Source organism: Sander lucioperca, chromosome 4, assembly GCF_008315115.2.
Source record: "Sander lucioperca isolate FBNREF2018 chromosome 4, SLUC_FBN_1.2, whole genome shotgun sequence".
NCBI lineage: Eukaryota > Metazoa > Chordata > Actinopteri > Perciformes > Percidae > Sander > Sander lucioperca.
In genome coordinates this window covers 21,687,044-21,710,400 of record NC_050176.1, presented here as the reverse complement: position 1 = coordinate 21,710,400, position 23,357 = coordinate 21,687,044, and the positions used below count along the sequence as shown (strand labels likewise).

At 40.0% G+C, this 23,357-nt stretch overlaps 3 protein-coding genes and 2 long non-coding RNA genes across 11 annotated transcripts in view; 2 read left to right on the top strand and 3 right to left on the bottom strand.

The window, feature by feature from the left end:
• Window positions 1–22,630, top strand: part of LOC116049915 (V-set domain-containing T-cell activation inhibitor 1-like) — a 46,555-nt gene extending 23,925 nt beyond the window's left edge. Inside the window, exons 3-6 of one of the 4 annotated variants that reach the window (XM_036000471.1) lie at window positions 17,815–17,919; window positions 20,994–21,057; window positions 21,088–21,132; window positions 22,425–22,630. In XM_036000471.1, coding sequence (XP_035856364.1) covers window positions 17,815–17,919; window positions 20,994–21,057; window positions 21,088–21,132; window positions 22,425–22,605 — 395 coding nt within the window. In that variant the 3' untranslated portion in view covers window positions 22,606–22,630. Of the gene's footprint in view, window positions 1–17,814; window positions 17,920–20,993; window positions 21,133–22,424 lie in introns of all 4 variants that reach the window. The other 3 variants (XM_031299960.2, XM_036000468.1, XM_036000467.1) reach the window with 3 other exon arrangements.
• Window positions 1–23,357, bottom strand: part of LOC118494862 (myelin-oligodendrocyte glycoprotein-like) — a 48,680-nt gene that overhangs the window by 5,840 nt on the left and 19,483 nt on the right. The window contains exon 1 of one of the 3 annotated variants that reach the window (XM_036000479.1): window positions 2,698–2,827. The exons of the other annotated variants lie outside the window; for them this stretch is intronic. The gene's annotated coding sequence lies outside the window, so the exon portion shown is untranslated. Of the gene's footprint in view, window positions 1–2,697; window positions 2,828–23,357 lie in introns of those variants that run through there. 3 annotated transcript variants of the gene reach the window in all.
• Window positions 6,434–12,176, bottom strand: LOC118494864. Its single transcript, XR_004897070.1, has 3 exons — window positions 12,082–12,176; window positions 10,309–10,313; window positions 6,434–6,444 (listed from the first exon to the last, which is right to left on the bottom strand). It is a non-coding gene; the product is annotated as an uncharacterized LOC118494864 (long non-coding RNA).
• Window positions 9,344–9,704, top strand: LOC116049852. Its single transcript, XR_004104917.2, has 2 exons — window positions 9,344–9,511; window positions 9,646–9,704. It is a non-coding gene; the product is annotated as an uncharacterized LOC116049852 (long non-coding RNA).
• Window positions 12,181–14,732, bottom strand: LOC116049850 (myelin-oligodendrocyte glycoprotein-like). Of its 2 annotated transcripts, none has more exons than XM_031299888.2 (5): window positions 14,589–14,732; window positions 13,355–13,693; window positions 13,172–13,258; window positions 12,926–13,021; window positions 12,181–12,372 (listed from the first exon to the last, which is right to left on the bottom strand). In XM_031299888.2, the coding sequence occupies exons 1-5, from the start codon at window positions 14,668–14,670 to the stop codon at window positions 12,227–12,229; spliced, it is 750 nt and encodes a 249-aa protein (XP_031155748.1). In that variant the 5' UTR covers window positions 14,671–14,732; the 3' UTR covers window positions 12,181–12,226. The 2 variants fall into 2 exon arrangements, with proteins under 2 accessions (XP_031155748.1, XP_035856374.1); XM_036000481.1 differs by having other exon boundaries at window positions 13,175–13,258.

Here is a 23,357-nt window from a genome sequence, read left to right as displayed (position 1 = left end):
TGCCATGTTTTTATTACACTTTATATATTTGTGTCTGTAGATTTCTCTTAAATGTACCAAAGGTTAGCATTAGATAATGCCTCATTTGCATATTTAAACAATTTCAGGAAACTTGTAATACAAAAAAACAATTATCTTAAAATAAGCAACCAACTGGGGACATTTCATGTTGCTATCTGTTAGTTAAATGTTGACTCCATTCACCTGTAGTGTCTTCAAAATGTCTGAATTTTACAATCCATATCTTTAAGGGTATGTTCTCCTCTTCAGCAGCACTTACATACACCAAACTTTTCACTCTCTTTCCTATCTAACGTTATTTTCTAAAGCTTTTTACACGGGGCTTTGTTGAGATATAAATTATAGCCTGATTTATACATTTATTCTAAAACATGGGAGAAAGTAGATTTTTTAATGGCTGTTGACAGTAATTTCTGATTTATGGATGAGAAAAACAGATATCTAAAAACCTTTGGCTCTAATATGTCAACAAAATAGATCATGATTTATGTTAATGAGTGCAAATTAGCACATATGGCTCTAAAACGCCTCATTTGCACATTTAAAACAGAATTTCGATTCACCCGTTTAGCCTTAAACACTGAAATCTGAACTCTTTCTAGAAGATCACTATGTATTTGTGAAAATGCAATAACATGACATCATCTCCTTCTGCTGCCTCTATCGTCTGAGGGCAGGTGAGATGATGCTCTCCTGGAGAAACAGACATAACATTCACACAGCTTTAACACCTCTGAAGGACCAGAGTTGATGGTTTAAAGTCAGTTCTCCAACAATTCCTAAAATGAAGAATGTGCTGCTCCACCTCAACAATATATTTAATCAATCAACTGGGACAGTTTGATATGTCAAGTTGAATAAAATGAGTTAAAATAAAGAGCAATAAAAAGAGACATCACATGAAAGCCTATAGTCCACATATAGTCTATAAAAATAGGTTTTAAGAAGTGATCTAAAAGATCTGATTTTGAGAGTCTGCAGTTATGGTTATTCACCAATCTGTATAAAAGAGTAAAGTCATAAACTGACACACAACAGGGAGGAAACAACAACAAACAGCTGTCCTACAGTAACAACACTGAGAAGGCAAATACTGCATCTGTGAGGCTTGTAAATACAGCGGCCTCATCACGTGCTAGGTCTTGTCTTGTTGGTGACTGTTGTCACCATTGACTGTTGTCAATGACGGTCCTGTAAGTCATGTTTAGTAAAATGTATTTTAATCCAACTATTGCTATCACATCATAACAAATATCTGAGGGTTGCTTCATGTTTGTATAATTTACAGCAGAAGTTCTCTTTATATCCAGCTAAATTGGTATTGTTACTGAAATGTCCCGAACTAGGATAGAACTGAGTAAATGTAGAAGAGCTTGTCAGAAAGGAGGCTGAACAACGCTCCAAAGTTAGGCTACATGTTGGCGAGGGAAAGTCTGTGTATGGTGAATTTGAATATTTCTACATATATCATGAGGGATGTAAAGATACACTCAACTCACGATTCAATACACGGTTTTCTCAGGATTTTTGTACAGAATGAGCTGCAGACCAAGGAGTGAAAAATATTCCTTTATAAACTGTGCAAAATAACAGATGTGTCCTCTTATTAAAAGTGCTAATGAAATCAGATTTTATCTTAATTAACAAAAATGTAATAAAAAGTCGATAATTATGATTTCTCCAACAAATCCCACTTAATAACACAATACATAACTGGAAAGCTGAGACTCTTGTGGGTTCAATGAGCTAAATAGTATTCATGTGTGATGATGTTAGTCCCCATCTCAAATGAATGTTCAGCTTCCAGCTTTTAGATCATGTTTTGGTGACTGGGAAGGACTGGATATTTTGGCTGGTCTTTAAAAGCTCGTGGCCACCGGGGGGCATCGATCAGAAAGCAGACAAGATGTTAAAGGGTTAAGTGTGTGTGGTTCTCAAACAGAGATACAGGCATAAATCAGTCAAATGTAGACTCTATAGAAATGTCAAATAGTTATTACATGCCTAGCAGGTATATAATAAAACACAATCAAGAGGTTAAATTATAGTTTTGTTATATATGACTTAAATACAGTGTTATAATAAATAATTATTACTAACCAAATACAAAACTTAGAAATGCAGTAGTACTCTATAGGTATACGTGCAGATTAGTGTCCCAAATTCCCCCATACAATGTCCTTAATTATGAACCTGCTAAACCACCTGTGCTGTTTAACAGGTGCTTTATAGTAATTAATGTTCGCGTGACAAGTTTGCCTGCTCAGAAAGTCATTCATTATGTCATATTGTTGCAAATGTGAAAAAATTTACAAGCGAGGAAATGGCAGGGCGACCCCGTTCTTCAGAAACGATTGTAGCAAATGAGGCCAAATGTTTTCCCGGGATAATACACACAGTTACCACAATTCACAGAGTATCCTAAAGAAATCATGATAGGACTACTTTAACCCCCACCCCTCAAAACTCGTTTTAGAAACACTACGGAGCTTTTCCGGCCGCACCCCGACCCAGTCACGAACGGCTCTGCTCACCCGGACCCGAGGGCCCGGGCTACTCCAGACCGACCGGAGCACTCAGGCGCCTGGTATCGCTACGTCTGACCCAATAGGCCTAAACACAGTGTAACATTATTATTATGAGGTAAAACGAACAACAAACATCAATGTTACTTACTGGTAGTTGCACGCACACAATTCTAGGAACTTAGAAATAAGTCCAGTAACATTATATTATATTATCTATATATAAACTGCGCAGTCTCTCGACGCCAGCGCTCTCTTCCAAACTTTCCTGAAACTGAAAGCTGTCTTCTTCAGTGAGCAGAATCAGCCAATCAGGAGCAGAGCCGCTCCTGATTGGCTGATTCTTATTACTGCCCTTCTCAGTTAGCTATGATGAAGACTTTTCAGGAGGAAGAGTAAAGCTAAACCAACCAGAATTGGCCATGAATTTCACGAGCTAATCACAGCATGGCATCCCTGCTCTACTTCTGTTCTCTCCTCTGCTGCTGTCAGTGGTCATTTCAGGCAAAGCGTTCAACCTTCCTCCTCCTCCTCCTCCTCTTCCACCTCCCATCATCGTCACTAACCCTCCTCCTCCTCCTCCTCCCTCTTCCACCTCCCATCATCGTCACTAACCCTCCTCCTCCTCCTGAAGTGGCCTTCACCACCACTACCAACAAAATGTCTAGACTCCATGGGAGGATTCTTCTCGTCTCAATATTGAATGCCTTAGCTTCTCTACCCCTTTAAAATTATTTTTATAATATTTTTTATATTTTTATTATTTTTTTATTCTAATCTCCAAAGACTCTGTAGCTACATTTCAATATATGCATATGTAGCCTACAAATAAACCTTTGCATATTTGCAACGAAGTCTCTCCTGATTGAAATATAGTTCAGGTCAGTTTCACCAAAATCTTCTTCAAAAGCTTAGTTGTGTTATTGTTCAGTAATGAGCTCTCTGGTGTCACACTAACTGCCTACAGCTCAACACCTCTAAGACGAAGGAGCTGGTCATTGACTTTGCTGCTAGAGGGAGCTGAGGTGGATGCTGTGCAGTCATACAAATACCTCGGGCTGTGGCTGGATAATAAACTGGACTGGACAACACACACCAGCCACCTGTACAGAAAGACACAAAGCAGGTTGTACTTCCTGAGGAGACTGCGGTCTTTCAATATCTGCAGCAAACTGCTGTTGATGTTTTACCAGTCTGTGGTTACCAGCGTCCTCTTCTACACTGTGGTAGCTGGGGGGGGGGGGGCAGCATATCCAAGAAGGACACCTCCAGACTGGATAAACTGATCAGGCGGGCCGGCTCAGTGGTCGGCATGAAGCTGGACTCACTGGTGACGGTGGCAGAGAGGAGGACACTGGACAAACTGCTGGACATTACTGACAATGCCAGCCACCCCCTGCACACCGTCATCAGCAACCAGAGGAGCCTGTTCAGTGGAAGGCTGCTCCTTCCCAAGTACAGGACCAACAGACTCAAGAACTCCTCTGTCCCTCATGAGGAGGAAATAGGGTAAAGAGGACAGAACAGAACAGGAAGGAAGGGAAGGAGTGGTAGCCACTCACTCACTCACTCATTCACTGTGCAATAATTTTATATTCTACTCACATACATACCTGGACACTCTAACTGCTCTTAACTTCTAATTTATGCTAAATGTCATTTATTTATTAACTGTACAATAACACAATACCATACACAGTCCTATATATATCTCTATATATTTATCTGTAGTTTATTGTTGTTTTACTGTTTTACTTTTTGTAAAAAATATTTAGCTAAAAGTCTATGTATATTGTTATTCTTATACTGTATTTTTTTTTCTATACCTCTTTATTTAAAGAGTGTTTTGTAAGCTGCTAAAATCTGCTGCTGGAAATTTAATTTCCTTGCGGGAGTCATGCCAAAAGGATCAATAAAGAGAAGTCTAAGTCTAAGGACTTCCTGATTCCTACAATGGCTGCAGGTGGGAGAGGGGCTGTCACAGTGCTCCTAGTCTATTGTTTGCTCACAAAGATTTTAAAGCCTATTCATGTTGATCCAGTTCGGATGGTTGGTAACATCTTTCCTCTGCTTAATTTAAATGATAACCCGTCAAAATATGAAAATCTGGGATATAATGACAATGAGCTGGCAAAAGCAAGCACCAGCTATGGAACCTACACACTGGCTGTGACTTTGGTCTACCCACTACTTTACAATAAGTCTACCAAGAAGACTAAATCAACAACACCGACTCAATCACCGCTGACAACTGGACTTATTATCGCCATATGTTTGATGTTATCCGGAGACATCCACCCGTGCCCAGGTCCGCATCACTTCAAGACGATAGGAGAGGCTAACCCACGCGCAGAGGACAAACACGCCACTCATACCTTGCAGGTACGTTCTGGTACATCTCCGTGTTCCTCTGCACAATATCTTGATCCTCTCCTTCCTCTGTTCCCCTCGGCAACTGTGGTCGAGCTGTCTGTTCGGGGAGGCGCGGGTGATGGTGTGGATGGCGCGGTACCGGGACGGTTTGTTGGGGCGCTGCACGAGGAAACATCGGGTCCGAGGGTTTGTGTCAGTGCGTCGGACGGAGGCTTTAGTGGTGAGTCCGTGGGACAACGGCGTGGTGCAGCCTTGGCCGCGCTTGGGAGCGGGAGGCATGATTCGGACACACAACAACAACAACAAACTTTACTGAATGGCCGCTCCGCCACTATGGTAACAACCGTAACCGGGAAGCGGCTCAATCCAGGGGTAGCCAAACACCGGAAATGGGCGTTCTTTCAAACTGTCAATAACTCAAAAATAGTTTGGGACCCTAAAGCAAAACCCAAAGGTCTGCTGGGTGGGCATTTAAATATAAGAAGCATCATGTCAAAAACAGATCAAGTTAATCACCTGTTGCTTAACTCAAATTTGGATTATCTCTGTCTAACTGAGACCTGGCTCTATAACAATGCCCCTTCTGCAGCACTTAACATCCCTGGCTATAATATGTTCAGGAGAGACAGAGAAGGGTCAAAGGGTGGTGGTGTTATGATATACATAAAAAACAATATTCAGTGTCAGGAAATTCAACAGCTGAATGATCATGAACTAGAATGCTTAGGCTTACATATTATACTATCACCACAAATGTCTTTCACAATCATTGTGGTATATCGCCCCCCCCTCTTCAGATGCCACTTTTTATGAAAAGTTTGAAAAATTACTGAAAGAATCTAACTTAAACAAAGAGACCATTATTTTGGGTGATATCAACATAAATTGGGAGGACACATCATGTAGAAAAAAGCTTAAAAAAATAACTGATAAATTTGATCTAGTCCAAATGATCAAAGGGCCCACAAGAATCACCACATCAAGCAGCACCCAGATTGATTTGGCATTTACCAACCGACCTGAGAGAATATTTAAATCATACAATATGTTAGCTGGTCTTTCTGATCACAATTTGATCCTTGTGGCCAGAAAGCTCTCAAAAAAGAGATTTGGTTATTCTGTCAGAGAGCGTGAGTTTGTTGGAATCCCAAAAAACCGCCAGGAAGGATTTAATAGTGCTGTCCAGCAGATTGACTGGGATCACATATTGTTGGGAACAAATTGTGAAATGGACTCTAAATCTTTTGTGACGACAATTGAGAGAACAATTAAAGATTTTAGCTGTAAAGTTAAACACAAACGCAATAAAAACATACTTCCTTGGATGAACTCGGACATACTCAAACTAATGAAAGAAAGGGATCGTGCGCTAAAAAATGCAATTAAAACTAAGTCAGCTAGTGCTAAAAATCTATTTACAACATTGAGGAATAAGACTGTTAAAGCTATACGCAAGGCCAAAGCAGATTTTTTTTTGACTATAATAGAAAATGCAAAAGGGGATTCTAAAACAATTTGGAACCAACTTAAAAAACTTGTAGGACGAGACACAAAAAGGAAACAATTTTTAGAAATTAAGATAAATGGACAAATTACAAATAATACAAACAAAGTTGCAGATGCCTTCAATAATTTTTTTATTGAATCTGTATCCACTATTGCCCAAAGTTTACCATCTAACAATCTAAATATTTGTCCGATAAATAACTCAGAGCCAATTTTCAACCTAGGCACAGTCACAAAATCTGAAGTCTTACAGACAATAAAAACACTAAAACCTTCCAGACCTAGAGACATATTTGGCATAGATGTGTGCATGCTGAAAGAACTTAGTTCTATATTGTTAACACCAGTAACCAAAATTGTCAATCTCTCCTTTATTGAGGCAGTATTTCCAAGTGTGTGGAAGTCAGCTGCTGTTGTTCCAATCCACAAAAATGGAGATCCATTGTCAGTGGATAATTACAGACCAATCAGCATCATACCTACAGTGTCAAAAGTCGCAGAGAAACTAATTTCCCAACAAATAATAACACATTTGAATACCACTACATTTTCTCTTCACTCAATGCAATTTGGTTTCAGAACTCAACACTCCACGGAAACTGCAAATTGTTTTTTCATAGAAAATATCAAACATTTACTGGATAAAGGTGGCGTGGTTGGAGCTGTGTTTCTCGATTTAAAAAAAGCATTTGACACTGTAAACCATAAAATATTGTTAATCAAACTAAGTAAATTTAATTTCTCCGCAGATGCAATAAAATGGATAGAGTCATATCTATCGAATCGCTCTCAGTCAGTCAGGATCAGTGATTACCACTCACCGCCCCTCGCAATGTCCACGGGGGTTCCTCAAGGCTCTATTTTGGGGCCACTGCTATTCTCACTTTATATAAACGACCTCCCTTCTGTTTGTCCAGACGTCCATATTCAGATGTACGCAGACGACACAGTCATTTATACCCATGGTAAAAACATAAAACAAGTTGCTGAAAAACTCACACAGTCTATGGCCCATGTCTCTGAATGGCTAAATCAATCCTGCTTAAAACTTAATGTAAATAAAACAGTTTCAATGTTCTTTTCGAAATCAAACACTGCAAATAATCAGGCAGATATTTATGTGACAGGGGGAAAAATAAAAGTTGTGTCAGAGTTCAAATACTTAGGCATCATACTAGACTCTAAACTGACTTTTAAATCACAGATAAAAAAGGTCTGCAACAGAGTCAAATTCAATATCGCAAATTTCCGGTTCATAAGATCTAACTTGTCACTTCAGGCAGCAAAAATGTTCATGTACAGTATGGTACTGTCTCATATCACTTACTGTCTTACAACCTGGTCACAGGCAAATAAAACAACACTAAAATCTTTAGAGTCACTTTATAAACAGACAATCAAAATTGTGGATAAAAAAACATTTAGGTATCATCATTGTGCCATTTTACAAAAGCATAAGTTCTTAAGTTGGGAAAATGTCATTAAGTATTCAAACCTATGTCTGTTTTACAAAATCATCCATGGTCTGTCTTCTCCCCCACTCAGTCAGTTTGTAAACATCAGAAACACCACACTGAGAGTAACACGAGGGTCGGCCCGAGGAGACTGTGTTGTTCCGTTACGGAAAAGTGCTTTTAGTCAGAGTGCCTTTTCAGTCGTAGCAGCGCAGGAGTGGAACTCTGTCCCTCAGAACATCAGAGAACTCACCACATACACTCTGTTTAAAAAAACATCTAAAAATCTGGCTCATATCACATCAAACATGTCAGCACTAATAAGAATATGTATCTTCACTCAACCCAACCTGTTACCACTTGTGTCTCTGTGGTGTTAATGTGTATAATTTTAAATTTTTTTTAATTTTTTATTTATTAACATAATGTCTGTATGTTGGTAAACTTGTATTTATCAACATGATATGAGGAGATATATCTATTTCACTGCTTTTTATATTTGCATTGTTCACTGTAATCTTTTTATTGTGTTATTTTAGGTAGACAATTTTAAGATCTGTCCAGGGACAACGGATGAAAAATAGCCTTTTGGCTAATTCTGGTGCATTTGCAGAAATGCTAATTAATGTACACTGTCCCTGTCAAATAAATAAATAAATAAATAAATAAAGTCTAAGTCTATATTTATATTTTACATTTTCAGAAACATAATAAAATGCGGGGTTTTTTTTGGAAACCTAAATTCCACATGTTGCCAATAATCACAGCTAATTGTCAAAGGAGCAGACTCATATGAATTAAACTCACCCAGGATCGTTTCAGGAAACAGGAGAAAAGTTATTAAAAGTATCTTCATCATCACGTCCAGGAGAGAAGTAAACGTCTTCATAACATCTGGGGAGAAATGGATTCAACTGTGGAGATTCCTCAGATGCATTGGGTCCACCTCGGTCTTTCTGTCATTGGGTTAAAACAACCAGCATTTGGCAGTAGCCTATGGTGATGAGGAGGAGGAGTTAGCAGACAGATTCCTGTATTGGGTCACATAAAAAAGGCTAGATGTCTTCGGCTCAAATCACAATCCTTCCTCCTTCTGCTGGTTCTTCTGACAAACAGCGACAAATGGCGCCATCTTGTGACAGACAGACATTACTGTAGCTGGCTTTCAGTCCTGTGTTATAAGTAACTATACTATAAACAGACTATATATGTCCTCTGTCTGTCCTGTAATAAGTGAACTCTGAGCTCATGTGTTTGTGACTTCCCCTCTGTCTCCTCTCACAGGGAGAAGATGATGAAGATGATGATGAAGATGATCTCCAGCATCCTGCTGCTCATCATCCTGACCTCCTGTGTCTCTGGTTAGTTTACAGCCTCACATCATTATCCACCAACACTAAACAAAGAATCACTAAAGTGTCCACAGAAACATCCGGAGATGGAGTTTAAAGTTGTCAGTGTGTCCCAGAGTCTCAGGATGAACAGTTTGCAGGACGAGTCCAGTGGGACAAAGACGTCCTCAGAGAAGGACGACTCAGACTTCATGTGTCCAGACTCAGGACTGAGGACTCGGGACTGTATGTGTGTCAAGTTATGAGAGTAACTCTGGTAGATGTTGGCTCAATGTCACTGGTAAGTTGATTCAGGAGAACTGGAGTTTTTCTGTTTGTACTTAAAAAATGAAAGATGCAGATTATAGAGTCATTTTCACTAAAACAGGTTTCCTTCCTGTCAATCAGCCACATTATATTTTCTGTTCTTTACAGCAGCTGCTGATGAGCCCAAACCTCAGAGACCAACAGTGAGACCAGAACCAGAGAGTCTGGGAAACATCTGGATCCTCTACGCTGGACTGGCAGCAGCAGCAGCAGTGACAGCAGCAGTTCTATTGATTCTCTACCTCAAACACCTCTTTGTCTTCCTCCTTCCATCCATCCGTTTTACTAAATCTACTGATAATCATCAACATCAGCAGCAGTTCTACTGATTCTCTGTCTTTGTTTTAAATCTATTAATAAGAAAAGAAACATATTCTCAGCTGTACAGATGTTGAGTTTATCAGAGAAACGAGCCATCAGGACTAACAGGACCCTCTTTAAATGAGTCATCAGAGCATAAAGTCAGTCATAAAAACTAAATCAGACTCCCAGAGTCTCCTCTGTCTGTTCTTAGTGTCAGAAAACTATTGTGATATTAAATGTTGTGATATATCTTTATATTTTACATGATGTTCATGTTACTACAGGTTTGAGTTTAAATTGACGTGTTACATAATGTTCTGTCTTCTTCTAGTTGTGTAATTACTACATCAATATATCACGTCATATGTTACTTGTAATGATCTTTCTATTGTTACCTGTCTAGGGACTGCTGATGTAAATTAGCATTGATGCTAACTCCAGCATGTTAACATCTTGATGTTCATTAACGAGCTCTGTCCATGTTCAGTTACTATGAATTTAAATGAAGTTATTACAGCAGAAATGACTATCAGTGTAAGTAATGCTTTCATTGAGTGAAGGGTTTTGCAGCTTTTAAATCAAGGAAATAAACTTGGTGACCTTGTTGAGACTAAATGCAAAGACAGACTTTTTTTTACCTTCAATGTAAAATATTTGTAATCCAGAAGAGTTCGAGAAAAATAATGTTGCTGCTGAAACATCTGAGATATGATTTGGTGTTTTGCTACAACAGAAAAAGGAAATAAAGTGAATCAAATTTAGTAAATGAAAGAAGACACACAGAACAATGTGGAAGTCGGTTTTGGCGGAATATAATTTTCCCGGGAACTTCAGTGCTGTTGTTGTTACATCATTCTGACACGTGGGGAACTGTTTGTACCAGAGTCCATTTAAAATATCACTGTTTTTACAAACATAACTCACTATTTGTACTCAGATCAGTTAAAGTACTAATACCACACTATGAAAATACTCAACTACAAGTAAAAGTCCTGCATTAAAAACATGACTGAAGTAAAATGATGTAATAAGGTCATCTATGTTTGTCCTGTGAGAACCACGTATCTCTAAAACGTTTTAAACCTGTCATGGTGCCTGTTTTCAGCTTTGTGACGATGCATCTTCCAGCTGACCCGAGAGGCTTTTTAAACACTTTATTTAGCTTTAAGAAGAAGGATATACAAATAGAATAGTTAAAAGAGGTAAAGTACATACACAAATACATTCAAAAATACCACAAATACATCCATAAAGATACAGGGTGCCTGGTAACAAATGCATTTGGTTTAAGGGAGAAGCAGCTTGAGCATGTAGGCATTTAACAATAAGATTTAAGTTGGAATAAGTTCTACATTAAGTTTGGCTTTGTACATCCAAGTAAGAATAGGACAAATACAATATGTTTTAACAAAGTGCAACATCAACAAAAGTCAAAAGAAAGTGCAGCAAATAAAATCCTACGTCATCAGACAGCAGTTCTGTTCATTGATTGTCAACATTTCCCCTGAACACTAGAACTAAACAGAAGTATGTGCACTGGCTGAATTAGCAGAACTTTTATGCATTTCTTTCACATCTGCTGCAGTCGGATTTACTGTGTTCACTCGGAAGGAATCACTTCACATGGGTAGGCACTTGTAATGACATCTCAAACATGTTAAGAGGCTAAAAGCACGTTTAAAACCTGCCCCATTTCAGCCTCCTGGGTGTGAACTGTAGCAGGAGGATAACTCGGGGTAGGCAGCACTGATTATTTTCGTTTTTCTCGCTACTGACAGCAATCTGTGATCACAAACAACAGAGCTACGTATTGATTTTTTTTTTACTTTAAGAGTCCGGAGTGAGGTTAAGGCCACAGACTGTAAAAATAACGGAGAAAGCTTCTAGGTGATCTAACCGGGGTTAAGGTGTACACATGCAGGAATACCCCGGGTACTAAAAGGAGTCACCTCCGTCTGGTAACTAAAATGATAACTAAAAAGATATATGTTTAAATCAATGTTTGTGTAAAATAATGGATGTCTTTAGTGAGCAGCCGTGTAATAAACCTTCCTGTATGTTGTTAATATGATTTTGTTCGGGGGCTTATTGTTGACCAGCTCAGAAGATTTCTGTAAAGTTATTTTCTAATACTACATCTGGACCAAAAGGACTCATCATTATGATCATTGTTGTGTCTGAGTTGTGTAATACCTTTATCAGTCCATGTGGGGAGGTTTCATGTTGTTCTCTTCTCTAAACTCTAAAACTGGTGAAGGCAGTGGGATCGTTTGATGGCCGTCCTTCACTGTCACACTGAATGCTTGCTCTTGGGGGAATTACTGGAATTGTTGGTCTCTTGTTATGATTTGATACTATAAATAAAATTGAACTCAGACGAGGTTTCCTACAGTAAGACACCATTTCCTGCAGCTCTCTCCAGGTCTTCATCTCCTTTTGCTGCTTCGATGTTCAGGTTTTTCATTTCACATCCATTCCCTGCTGTCTCTGGTTCTTGCTCCTTCCTTCCTCTGAGCCTCTCGATACAACTCTCTGAGAAAAAGAAAAGCAGTTTGCAGAACTTGTTAAAGGACGGAGGAAACAGAGAAGTAGAGAACAAGTAGCCTACCTGTTTTAGCCCGAATATCATTTTTTTCTTCCTATGAGCGGAGCGTCCTGAACAAAGAGGCTCAAAGGTAGTAATCCAGAAATTAGCAAACAAATGAGAAAAAGTTTTGATGCTAACTTTAAGATGATGGTAAAGTACGGACAATGCAAGCCCAAAAAGACCTCATGAAAAAATGAGTCTTGAAAAAAGGGGGTCATCATTTTTTCGGGGTCGTCTTATATTCGGGTTAATGCAGTATATGGTTCACATCTGAGCATTAATGTGGATTAAAGCACACCAAGTGTACCAGGATCAGTCTGTTTGATGGTTTCAGTCCGGTTCTGGTTTGACTTCAACAACTTCAAACACAGACATGAGACATCAAGCACTGATCTCACATCAGTTCACAGTGAAAACACGGACATGGAAAGATACAACTAACACCACAAATGATCATGAGAAAGAGCTGTGGAGCTAAAGTTAGTTTCTTTAACTTACTGATCTTTCCTCTCATCAGAACCAGAACCAGGAGAATCCCGAGGAGGAGAACAGAGGGAAGGATAACAGCACGGGCAGTCTTCCTGTTCTCACCATCTGGAAGAATATCAGAGAAGATGTTGAGTTTAGAAGAAGGGCAGCTTTAAGAAGATACACACCTAACCCTAACCCTAACCATAACTCACACACTAACCAGCCTGAGTCAGGACCCTTCAGTTCTCTGGAGGACTATTAGAAGACATTTACCCCCCCGATGGTCTGACTCGGTCTCTTCTTCCACTGGAGGTCCAGATGTGCTGGAATCATTTCTCTTTGACCTGTTTGCTTTTCTTTCTGTTTAATAACACAAAACAAAGTTCTTCATTATCTGCAGTTACATTATACAAAACTTAAATATAAAAAACATAATAATTGACCTGTCCTGCTTACCAACAGTGAGGTAAAAAACACAGCGGGCTTTCAGGTCTGGGACGTAGACTTCGTACGGTCCGGTGTCAGACAGATTTACTGAGGAGATCTGCAGCGTCACGGTTCCTCTGATCAGGTCTTCATGGATCAGAGTTGTTCTGCCTCTGTAGTGATGACTCTGTGGAGGGAAATGGTCCTCTCCATCTCGGTAGACGTGGACCAGATCGTCAGAGAGGTCAAGTCTCTTCAGATCCAAGGTGTAAGGAGTCAAGTTGACCGGAGGACTCAGAGAACCCCGCAGAGTAACAGCATCACCTTCTACTGCCTCGATCAGAGTCGGACACACGACACCATACTCTCCTGGGGAAACACACATTATACAGACAGTTCTTTAAGTTCACTTTCCCACCTCTCCCATTCAGGAGGATAGAGCTGAGCTCCAAAGTTAGGCTGAATGTTGGCCACTAAGCCCATGGTTGCTTTAAATCAATGTGCTGTTCCTGGGGGCTTTTTTTAACGGACAGGGTGCAGACGGCTGCACGGCTCAGCCGCATGATGATGATAAGCAGCATGATGATTTAGAAAGCCAACTTTTGTTGAATTTAGGAGAAATCTACAGACGCAAATAGACAAAGTGTAATGAAATAAAGACCTAAATGTGTATTTTGGACTTTTTTTCACCACAAGTCCGAAAGAAGACATGTTATGGAAGAAAAATAGCCCAAAATCTCAAAATTGACCAGTGCATAGAAAACGATGTTTTTGCCTGCCGTGTCTCCCCTTAATCCACTTCTCATTGATCTTTATGTTAATAATTCATCTGAATGTTCTTTTAATCACGTTTTACAGACAAGAATGAACCATTTAAGATAAACACCATTAATTCATGTAATTTAAGCAAACTCCTAATTTAATCAAACACATGCCCAGGTTTATTTAGTGAGTGTCCAGATGAAGACTTTTCAGGAGGAAGAGGAAGAAAGAGGTCTTCTATCTCTTCTGACTGTCTACAGTTGTAGGTTATCTTATTAATCAGAAACTAAGCTCTTGTATTAATATAGTTCAGGTCAGTTTAAATCGTCACAGATTGTCTTCACACTGCTTAGTTGTGTTATTGTTCAGTAATGAGCTCATATTTATATTTGACATTTTCAGAAACATAATGAAATGCGTTTTTTTGGAAACCTAAATTCCACATGTTGCCAATAATCCCAGCTAATATTCAAAGGAGCAGACTCATATGAATTAAACTCACCCAGGATAGTTTCAGGAAACAGGAGAAAAGTTATTAAAAGTATCTTCATCATCACGTCCAGGAGAGAAGTAAACGTCTTCATAACATCTGGGGAGAAATGGATTCAACTGAGGAGATTCCTCAGATCACCACCTAAATATGTTCTACAATTACCCCGCCCTCTTTCAGCAAATGGTCATGACTCATGAGTGTTCGACCTGAAAAAAACTGCGGAAGTTGATCCTTCCGAAAAGTGGAAGTGTCCATCTCACTTCAGTTTCTAAAAATAACTAAAAGTAGCCTAACGCATAATGCCACCTTTCACCAGAACAATGATAACGCAGATGACAGCAACAAGAATTAGGACAACAACGGGAATGATAGGAGCACGGGCAGCCTTTTCATTTTCACCTTCTAAAGAAAGTCAGAGGAAATGTTGAGTTTAGAAGAAATTCATATACTGTAACTTCTACAGTCAGATTATCTTCTAGGATAAAGTTAATCAAAGACACTTCAGTTTTCTATGCAACTAGGGCTGTATCGATTTTATTTTTATTTTTTACATTCTAAAGTTTTTGAATGCTGTCGTTACCCTACTTCCTCAAAATATAAAACCAGTTAAAACCAATTTTCTTTAATGAAATAACTCGTGAAGTTTCCTGTTTTAATACAGGTGCATGTCTCACTTGTCAGGTAAGCAGGAGAGCAAACAGTTTTTTGACCGCAATTCATTTTCTTTTGACAGACTAAATGTCAAAAAAAAAAAAAAAAAAAAATATATATTTATATATATATTTTTTTTTTTTAAGCTCTTGTATTAATATAGTTCAGGTCAGTTTAAATCGTCACAGATTGTCTTCACACTGCTTAGTTGTGTTATTGTTCAGTAATGAGCTCATATTTATATTTTACATTTTCAGAAACATAATGAAATGCGTTTTTTTGGAAACCTAAATTCCACATGTTGCCAATAATCCCAGCTAATATTCAGAGGAGCAGACTCATATGAATTAAACTCACCCAGGATAGTTTCAGGAAACAGGAGAAAAGTTATTATATAACAAATATATATATATATATATATATATATATATATATATATATATGGATTGAAGCACAAGTCTGAAACAATCCTATTCAACCACCACTAGAATCTTAGTCTGTGAATAGAATAATATCAATGTTAGTTTAGACTACTTTATCTGAAACTGGGCAGAAATATAACAGTTAAACAGCATGAAAAGACATTCAAAAAAAAAAAGAAGCTGCGCAAACGACATGGAGGTGTGACGCGTTTCTACGAGACAGGTGGATTGGGTTGCTGACCCCTTACACACGGACAGTCTGCCCCGGTCTACGGTCGAGCCGGCAGGGGGAGAGAAGAAGCGGTGAGGTCTGGCGAGCCTTTCCAAGCTGACCTAGAGCCGATCGCGGCCTATGGTCGCGGTGAACCCCCCATGGAGGAAACGCGCCCAGAGCCGGTTAGACCAGCACCTTGTAACCATGGTTATGAGAAGTAAACAGAGTTGTTACCTTAGACTGGATGATCAATATCTGGATGGAGTAGGCCTTCTAATGACCGTGATCACGTGATGTTATTGCTGAAATGTTTGATGCAGAACACCTTGGTGGGGTTTTAATAAAGGATTTGTGAACTTTCTTCCCCGCTGTAAATCATAAAGTAGACACAGAATCAGAGCAGAAAGAGAAAACTACAACACTGAGCATCACGTTCCCTTTTAAACATCTTTATTTGAAATGATTTGAAATGATAAAGATAATGACAAACATCCAGAACAGTGCTACAGATAAGATAAATAAATATGAGTTCAACAATAATCAAAAAGAAAATAGGCTAAATATTGGGAACAAAAGAAAAATGAAAGAGAGGAGCTGCTCTCGCTGTGTGTGTGTGTGTGTGTGTGTGTGTGTGTGTGTGTGTGAGTGAGTGATAATTTTAGACAACATAGGGAACGAAACGGGAGCGGGACGGGATTCGGGAATATTTTGCAGGACAGGATGTTTTTTTTTTGGGGGGGGGGGGGGCAGTCACGTGATCGGGAGTATTTTCGTGGGCTCGTGATGGGATGGGAGCGACAATTGATTCCCGTGTCACCCTCTACTTGACACCTGACAAGAGCTGAGTCATCTTAAATGAATGACCCAGCTGCTGCCGCCCTGTTCACCAGCCAACGCACAGAGTCATAGCTATGTCTCTGTGCGAAATCCAAAGTAGACTAGACTACTTTCGATTTCGACAAAGCAGTCAAGTGTTTGTGAATGATCATGTTATTTGTTGTAAAGATAGGCTAGTTAACAGAGAAAAAGAGGAAGTGTGTTGACTTGTTTCCCTTTAACTCCTCAAAAGTTTTCAGTAACAACCATATTCAGAGCCTGGCAAAGCGAGACTATACCGGGGACGCTAAACAGACTAGGGTTGTGATTGGTGTGGTCTCGGTAACTATACCCAACCCTATACCTGCTGCAGAGAGGAATTCAGACACAAAGTGGAACTCTGTCCTCTGGACTCCTGGTTTGGATCTTCAATAGCTGAAGACATAGGCTATTAATGTGTGAATGAAAAAGCTTCAGAAAATAACGTTAGATAGGAAAGAGAGTGAAAAGTTTGGTGTATGTAAGTGCTGCTGAAGAGGAGAACATACCCTTAAAGATATGGATTGTAAAATTCAGACATTTTGAAGACACTACAGGTGAATGGAGTCAACATTTAACTAACAGATAGCAACATGAAATGTCCCCAGTTGGTTGCTTATTTTAAGATAATTGTTTTTTTGTATTACAAGTTTCCTGAAATTGTTTAAATATGCAAATGAGGCATTATCTAATGCTAACCTTTGGTACATTTAAGAGAAATCTACAGACACAAATATATAAAGTGTAATAAAAACATGGCACAATGGTTTCTTTCCACTAGTCTGAAAGGAGAGAATAGTTGCAGCACTGAATTAAAAAAAAAAAAAACTCACCTCTTGTCATTTCTTCCCAGGAGGGTTTCTCCACTCTGACCTGAATCAGACAGTTGAGGCAGAAGAAGGTCATGATGTCACTCTTCAGGGTCGTCTGGACCCCCCCGTCGACTTGTCTTCCTACACGCTGGATGTGGCGAGACTCGACCTCAGCAGCTATGATGATGTCTACTCTTATCGACGGGGAAAGGATCACCTGGATGACCAGATGGATCGATACAGAGGCAGAACAACTCTCAACCATGAAGACCTGATCAGAGGCATCGTCACGCTGAAGATCTCCTCAGTAAATCAGTCTGATAGTGGAGAGTACAAAGTCTACGTCCCAGACCTGACAGCCAGTTTTATCACTAACATCATTGTTGGTAAGCATGCTTTAATAGTTTCATTCAGATTCTTCTGAATTCAGGATATCCCAATAAAGGCCCTGATTTAAGACCTTAAAGCCTCTTTAAGGTGTTTGTTTTAGTTTGTCTGGCTGATCAGACCTCTGCTCAGCTTTAATATGAATTTATTAGGTCATTGTTCCTAACCCAACAAAGCTAATAGGAGGCTCTGAAAGATTGAAGTCAGTCAGTCTCTAAACACCCAGAAAGTCTTTGGAAGAAGTCCAATCAGCCAAATGAACTGAGAACTCCTGTGTGGGTGTTTTAGAGCCTTTAATACTGGATATCTTCTCGTGCCAAAAGATGCTCAATATAGATTGTAAAAATAAATGGCAGCAGAAGATGTGCAATGTTGATTAAACTGTCCAGTTTAGATAACGTGCACAGGCAGAGTAAAGCACACAGCCAGCTTTTTAAAGATTTTTTTTTGGGGCATTTTAGGCCTTTATTTGACAGGACAGCTGAAGACATGAAAGGGCAGAGAGAGAGAGGGGGGGGAATGACATGCAGCAAAAGGCCACATCTCGGAGTCGAACCCGGGCCTGCTGCGTCAAGAACTAATCCTCTATATATGGGCGGCCCGCTCTACCAACTGAGCTATCGTGGCGCCCACACACAGCCAGCTTTGACTATTGGAACACATTTTGGTCTGTATTTTCAAGTACTGACAACTATATTTATTTTATTTTTAATCTTTTTTACAGTACCCAAGTGAGCGAGACGAAGAGAAATGATCCAACCACAACTAGACCTCCGGCTACCAATCCTGGTAAATGTCTGAACAGTTGTCTATAAGTCTGTATCCAATAGTTTTAAATTCATGCATAACGTTGACATCGGAATTCTAAATTTCAACGCTGCGTTAGAGCTGCACGGTACATCGTTGTAGCATCAACATCACGATGTGCACACAGGACGTCCTGCTACAGTGTTTTTGGTACTGATTTCTTCTGATGTGGTTTCCATTAGTGACCAACAGTCTAGGTCGGCCTGCCACAGGTTTGTAATGAACCAGAAACATTTCTCATAACCATGGTTACAAGGTGCTGGTCTAACCGGCTCTGCCTCACTGGGCGCGTTTCCTCCATGGGGGGTTCACCGCGACCATAGGCCGCGATCGGCTCTAGGTCAGCTTGGAAAGGCTCGGGGTGAAGGGGGCTCGCGGCAAGACCTCACCACTTCTTGGAGTTGTGCTGCCCCCTCTCCCCGTGCCGGCTCGACCTGGGATTGGGCATGATTTGGATTGAGGGGTGGAGTTGAAGCGGGTCACATGTCTATTTTCACAAATAAGAGGAAAGTTTTATTTTGATTCAATGGTGGTTTGCAGTTTTACAGCTTTTTCAATGTAAAATAAAGCCACACTAGAGCGCTGCTTACTGTGCTCCAAGGCTGTAGCACAACAAGAGCCTGGCCACTTTGGAAACCAAAACTTGCGCATGTTAAATTGGGAAGCGATGATCGGATTTGGAACCAAATCCTCTAAACGATTCCAATAAAGAAACGATTCTACTGGAATCGTAATTTTTGAAACGATTCCAATTAGGGATAAGTTCTCGATGCCCAATCCTACCCTCTCCCCCTGCCGGCTCGACCGTAGACCGGGGCAGACTGTCCGTGTGTAAGGGGTCAGCAACCCAATCCACCTGTCTCGTAGAAACGCGTCACACCCCCATTTTGTTTGCGCAGCTTCTTTTTTTTTTGCATGTCTATTCATGCTGTTTAACTGTTATATTTCTGCCCAGTTTAAGATAAAGTGGCTAAACTAACATTGATATTATTCTTTTCACGGACTAAGATTCCAGTGGTGGTTGCACAGGATTGTTTCAGACTTTTTTTTGACATTTAGTCTGTCAAAAGAAAATTAATTTGCTCTCCTGCTTACCCGACAAGTGAGTCATGCACCTTTATTAAAATGGGAAACTTCACGAGTTATTTCATTAAAGAAAATTGGTTTTAACTGGTTTTATATTTTGAGGAAGTAGGGTAACGACAGCATTCAAAGACCTCAGCCTCAATAACAGCGGAAGTTTGACTTGGCAGCTAGCTTGTGAATTTCACCTCCGGATCAATAAAGTCTCCTCTTTATCCACTTTAATACATCATAGATTATTCATAATATTTAGTATAATTAATATGAATATGCAAAGTAACTAAAGCTATAAAAACAGAACTAAAGCATACAATAGGCAAGTAGGAGAAAATGAAAATACTCAATTAAAAGTACCTTACAGTTGTATTGAAGAACAGTATAGTTACTTTCCACTGCTGATAAAATGCAATCATATGTACCTGTAGCAATTCTAAACGTTAATTCTCAACATGTTTCTATCTGTCAGCAGCTCGGAGACACTGCTGTCCGCGTTGACGTAGCGTCACCTGTTGGGACACAGATGTTGACCGTACCGTCACCTGTTGGGACACAGATGTTGTCCGTACCGTCACCTGTTGGGACACAGATGTTGTCCGTACTGTCACCTGTTGGGACACAGATGTTGTCCGTACCGTCACCTGTTGGGACACAGATGTTGTCCGTACCGTCACCTGTTGGGACACAGATGTTGACCGTACCGTCTCTGGTTCTGGCTCTGACCACGGGAACAGTGACGGGACAGCTCACTTCAACGCAGCGTAAAACTCCTGAAAATAAAGTTCATCTCGCAAATGTATCTGTCTCTGCAGTCATCTCAATCATCGAATACAGCAACAGGAAATAATACTCACAGACTTTTTTTTTTTCTTCCTGTGAAGAAATGTTTCTGGTGTTGGTGAATTCTTTAAAAAAAAAAAAAAGAAAACGCCACTAAATGTTGCGTTAAAATGCGTTGTTACTGAGATTGTAACGGGTATAATATTACCGAAATTTCATTAGTAATGCGTTATATTACTGCGTTACAGCAAAAAGGAATACATTACTGTAATTGCGTTCCTTTTGTAACGCATTACTCCCAACACTGGCAGGGAGACTATGTGACAGTGAATGTGTATGTTGATAAACCCTGGATCACCTTTTGAAACTGTCCTTCTAAACTCAACTCTGTCTGATATTTCTTCAGGCTCTGCAAAGGAGGAATCTGTCTGGAAAACAGTGCTGGCCAGTGTCTGTGCTGCTGCTGCTGCTGCTGCTGCTGCTGGTGGTGGTGGTGGTGGTGTTGGTGTTGTTCTTCTCCTGGTGAAACGTGGAGTCATCCATAAGTTACAAACTGCTTTACAGCATTTTATTATCAGTGGGATAGAGTAACTCGGTACATTTACTCCTTAACAGTGTTGGAGAAGTTACTTTTAAAAAGTAGTGTTTGCTCGTTACCCGTTATTTCTTAAAAGTAATCCAGTACTTTACTTAGTTACCCCCTGTGGAAAGTAACTTTTTACGTTACTCGTTACTTTTACGTTGCTTGACTTTGGGCAGAACCCAATATCTGTTCCTAAATGTGTAGGCCTACATAAAGTTCTACTATGGAGGACATAACAGGTATTTCTTTTGTGCTCTTTATTATAAGAAAACAGTATCAATAGGCTCCTTAGAACAACATGATTACATCAAAATGGGTCATATGTCTCAAAATAAAACATGCCTCATCTAAATCCAACAGAAAAAAGAATAAGTTCAAAATGGATTGATGTCGATGGCTTGTGTGAATAAAATAAAATGGCATAATACAGCTTAGAGGCAACGACATTTTAGCCAAAATAAAATCAAGCACAACTTAAAGCATGACTAGCCTCAGAATTAAAAGGCTGTGTTAACTGAATGTGCTGGCCCTTCTTCACAGTATGACGGCAGATAGAAAGGAGGATATTAGTCATAGGCTTGAGCTATGTCTATAGCATGGGTGGCAGGCAACCTATTCCACATCAGCACAAAATGGTTGTTTACACCTCATCAGGAGCAGTCTTCCAAAACGTTTATCTGAAAGTCTGTTTATCTGAGGGTAAGCATAAGACCTCCCAGGCTGAGCAGCCTTTCCACCGGTGCACTGGATGGTGTGGCAGTGTTGTCTCTCATGAACACAGCTTTCACTCGGGGGAAACGGTTGACTAACTAAAAGTTGCTAAAAGCGCTACGGGAAGACAACACAAGGTTTAAAACTAGCTCCACCTGCGAGGTTGTCAGCTGTGTGTCTGCCTGGCGTAGTCTGTGTGTAGGACGGCTGATAATCATTTACATCCCTATTTTGCATACATTTGCTAAAATGTGACATCAGAAATTATTAATGTTATGGTGATATTATAACGGTCGGTGTCTCTTTTATTCAGTTTGAATAGATTTATTTACTTTGCAAATACTTTTTGTGACTCTGCATTTCGTTGTTCTTTAATGTCGTGATATAGGTGTTAAATTTCATTGATTAAAGGTCTTAAAAAGTCTTAAATTTGACTTGTTGAAAGCTGCAGAAACCCTGGTCTCTACTTGTTAGCAGTACACACAAACCTTCCTGAACTGTTCAGATGTAGTGTGTCACAAAGTGGTTTCCATGTTCTCACAGGGAAGAAGATGAAAGCAGCGAGGCCAAACAACTTATCAGTGAGATACCTGAGGCCCCCGACGACAGAGGAGGACGGAGACCCACCCAGCGCTGCAGAACACGGTCTGAGAGGGTTGGTGGTCTGAGACCATACGCAGTCATCCCCTCAACCATAAAAACACATCAAACTTCATCAGCTTAACCTTCTATGGCATGAATTATTTTTGTTTTGGTGAAAAAAAATATTCCACCTAATTTTTTGGAAGCCCCTGACAATACTTCAATCATAAAATGTAACTCCACCCCCCCCCCCCCCCGATCAAATATCGGCTTGTTGCCTCAACAATGTGCTAACAGGGTACTAACACGCCAAGGATTACTATAGTAATTATGATGTGTGGAATAAGGGAAACAAGCAATATAAGCATTAGAAATGTATTTATTTGGACAAACAGCAACAACAAATGGCTCCAACCAAACACAATTTTGTGTGTGTGTGTGTGTGTGTGTGTGTGTGTGTGTGTGTGTGTGTGTGTGTGTGTGTGTGTGTGTGTGTGTGTGTGTGTGGCCTTTTTCTCCTCTTCTCATATTCACCAGCAATTGTGGAACTGGGACGACCTTTCTTGCGCTCCAGACTTTTTCCACTCTTGCGTAGACCTTCAGCGATGTATGACTTGAAGGTATACAGCTTCATTTGTTCCTCCTTTCTCATGCCAGTGCTTTCACAATCTCTTCAGTAGAGAAGCCAGGTGGTCACGGTGATCATATCCAGGAAGTGGAACACCAGCCCCTGGTACCACTCCTTTTGATCTGATTTTGGTCCGGTACAGTTCAATCAGTGAGTCAACAGATCCACCCCACCCATATTCTTGTTGTATTCTTTCACGACAGCAGGGCAGGGGACTTTGGTGATCCCAACCTCGATGTCAACCTCGGTGACGGAGTGTGCTCCAG

Coding starts and splice junctions, on each gene's coding strand:
- LOC116049850 (XM_031299888.2), bottom strand. CDS start 14,670: ATGAAGACGTTTACTTCTCTCCTGGACGTGATGATGAAGATACTTTTA. Junction 13,259..13,354: donor TGTTTTTTACCTCACTGTTG/GTAAGCAGGACA, acceptor GTTATTAAACAG/AAAGAAAAGCAAACAGGTCA. Junction 12,373..12,925: donor TCTGATGAGAGGAAAGATCA/GTAAGTTAAAGA, acceptor TCTTTTTCTCAG/AGAGTTGTATCGAGAGGCTC.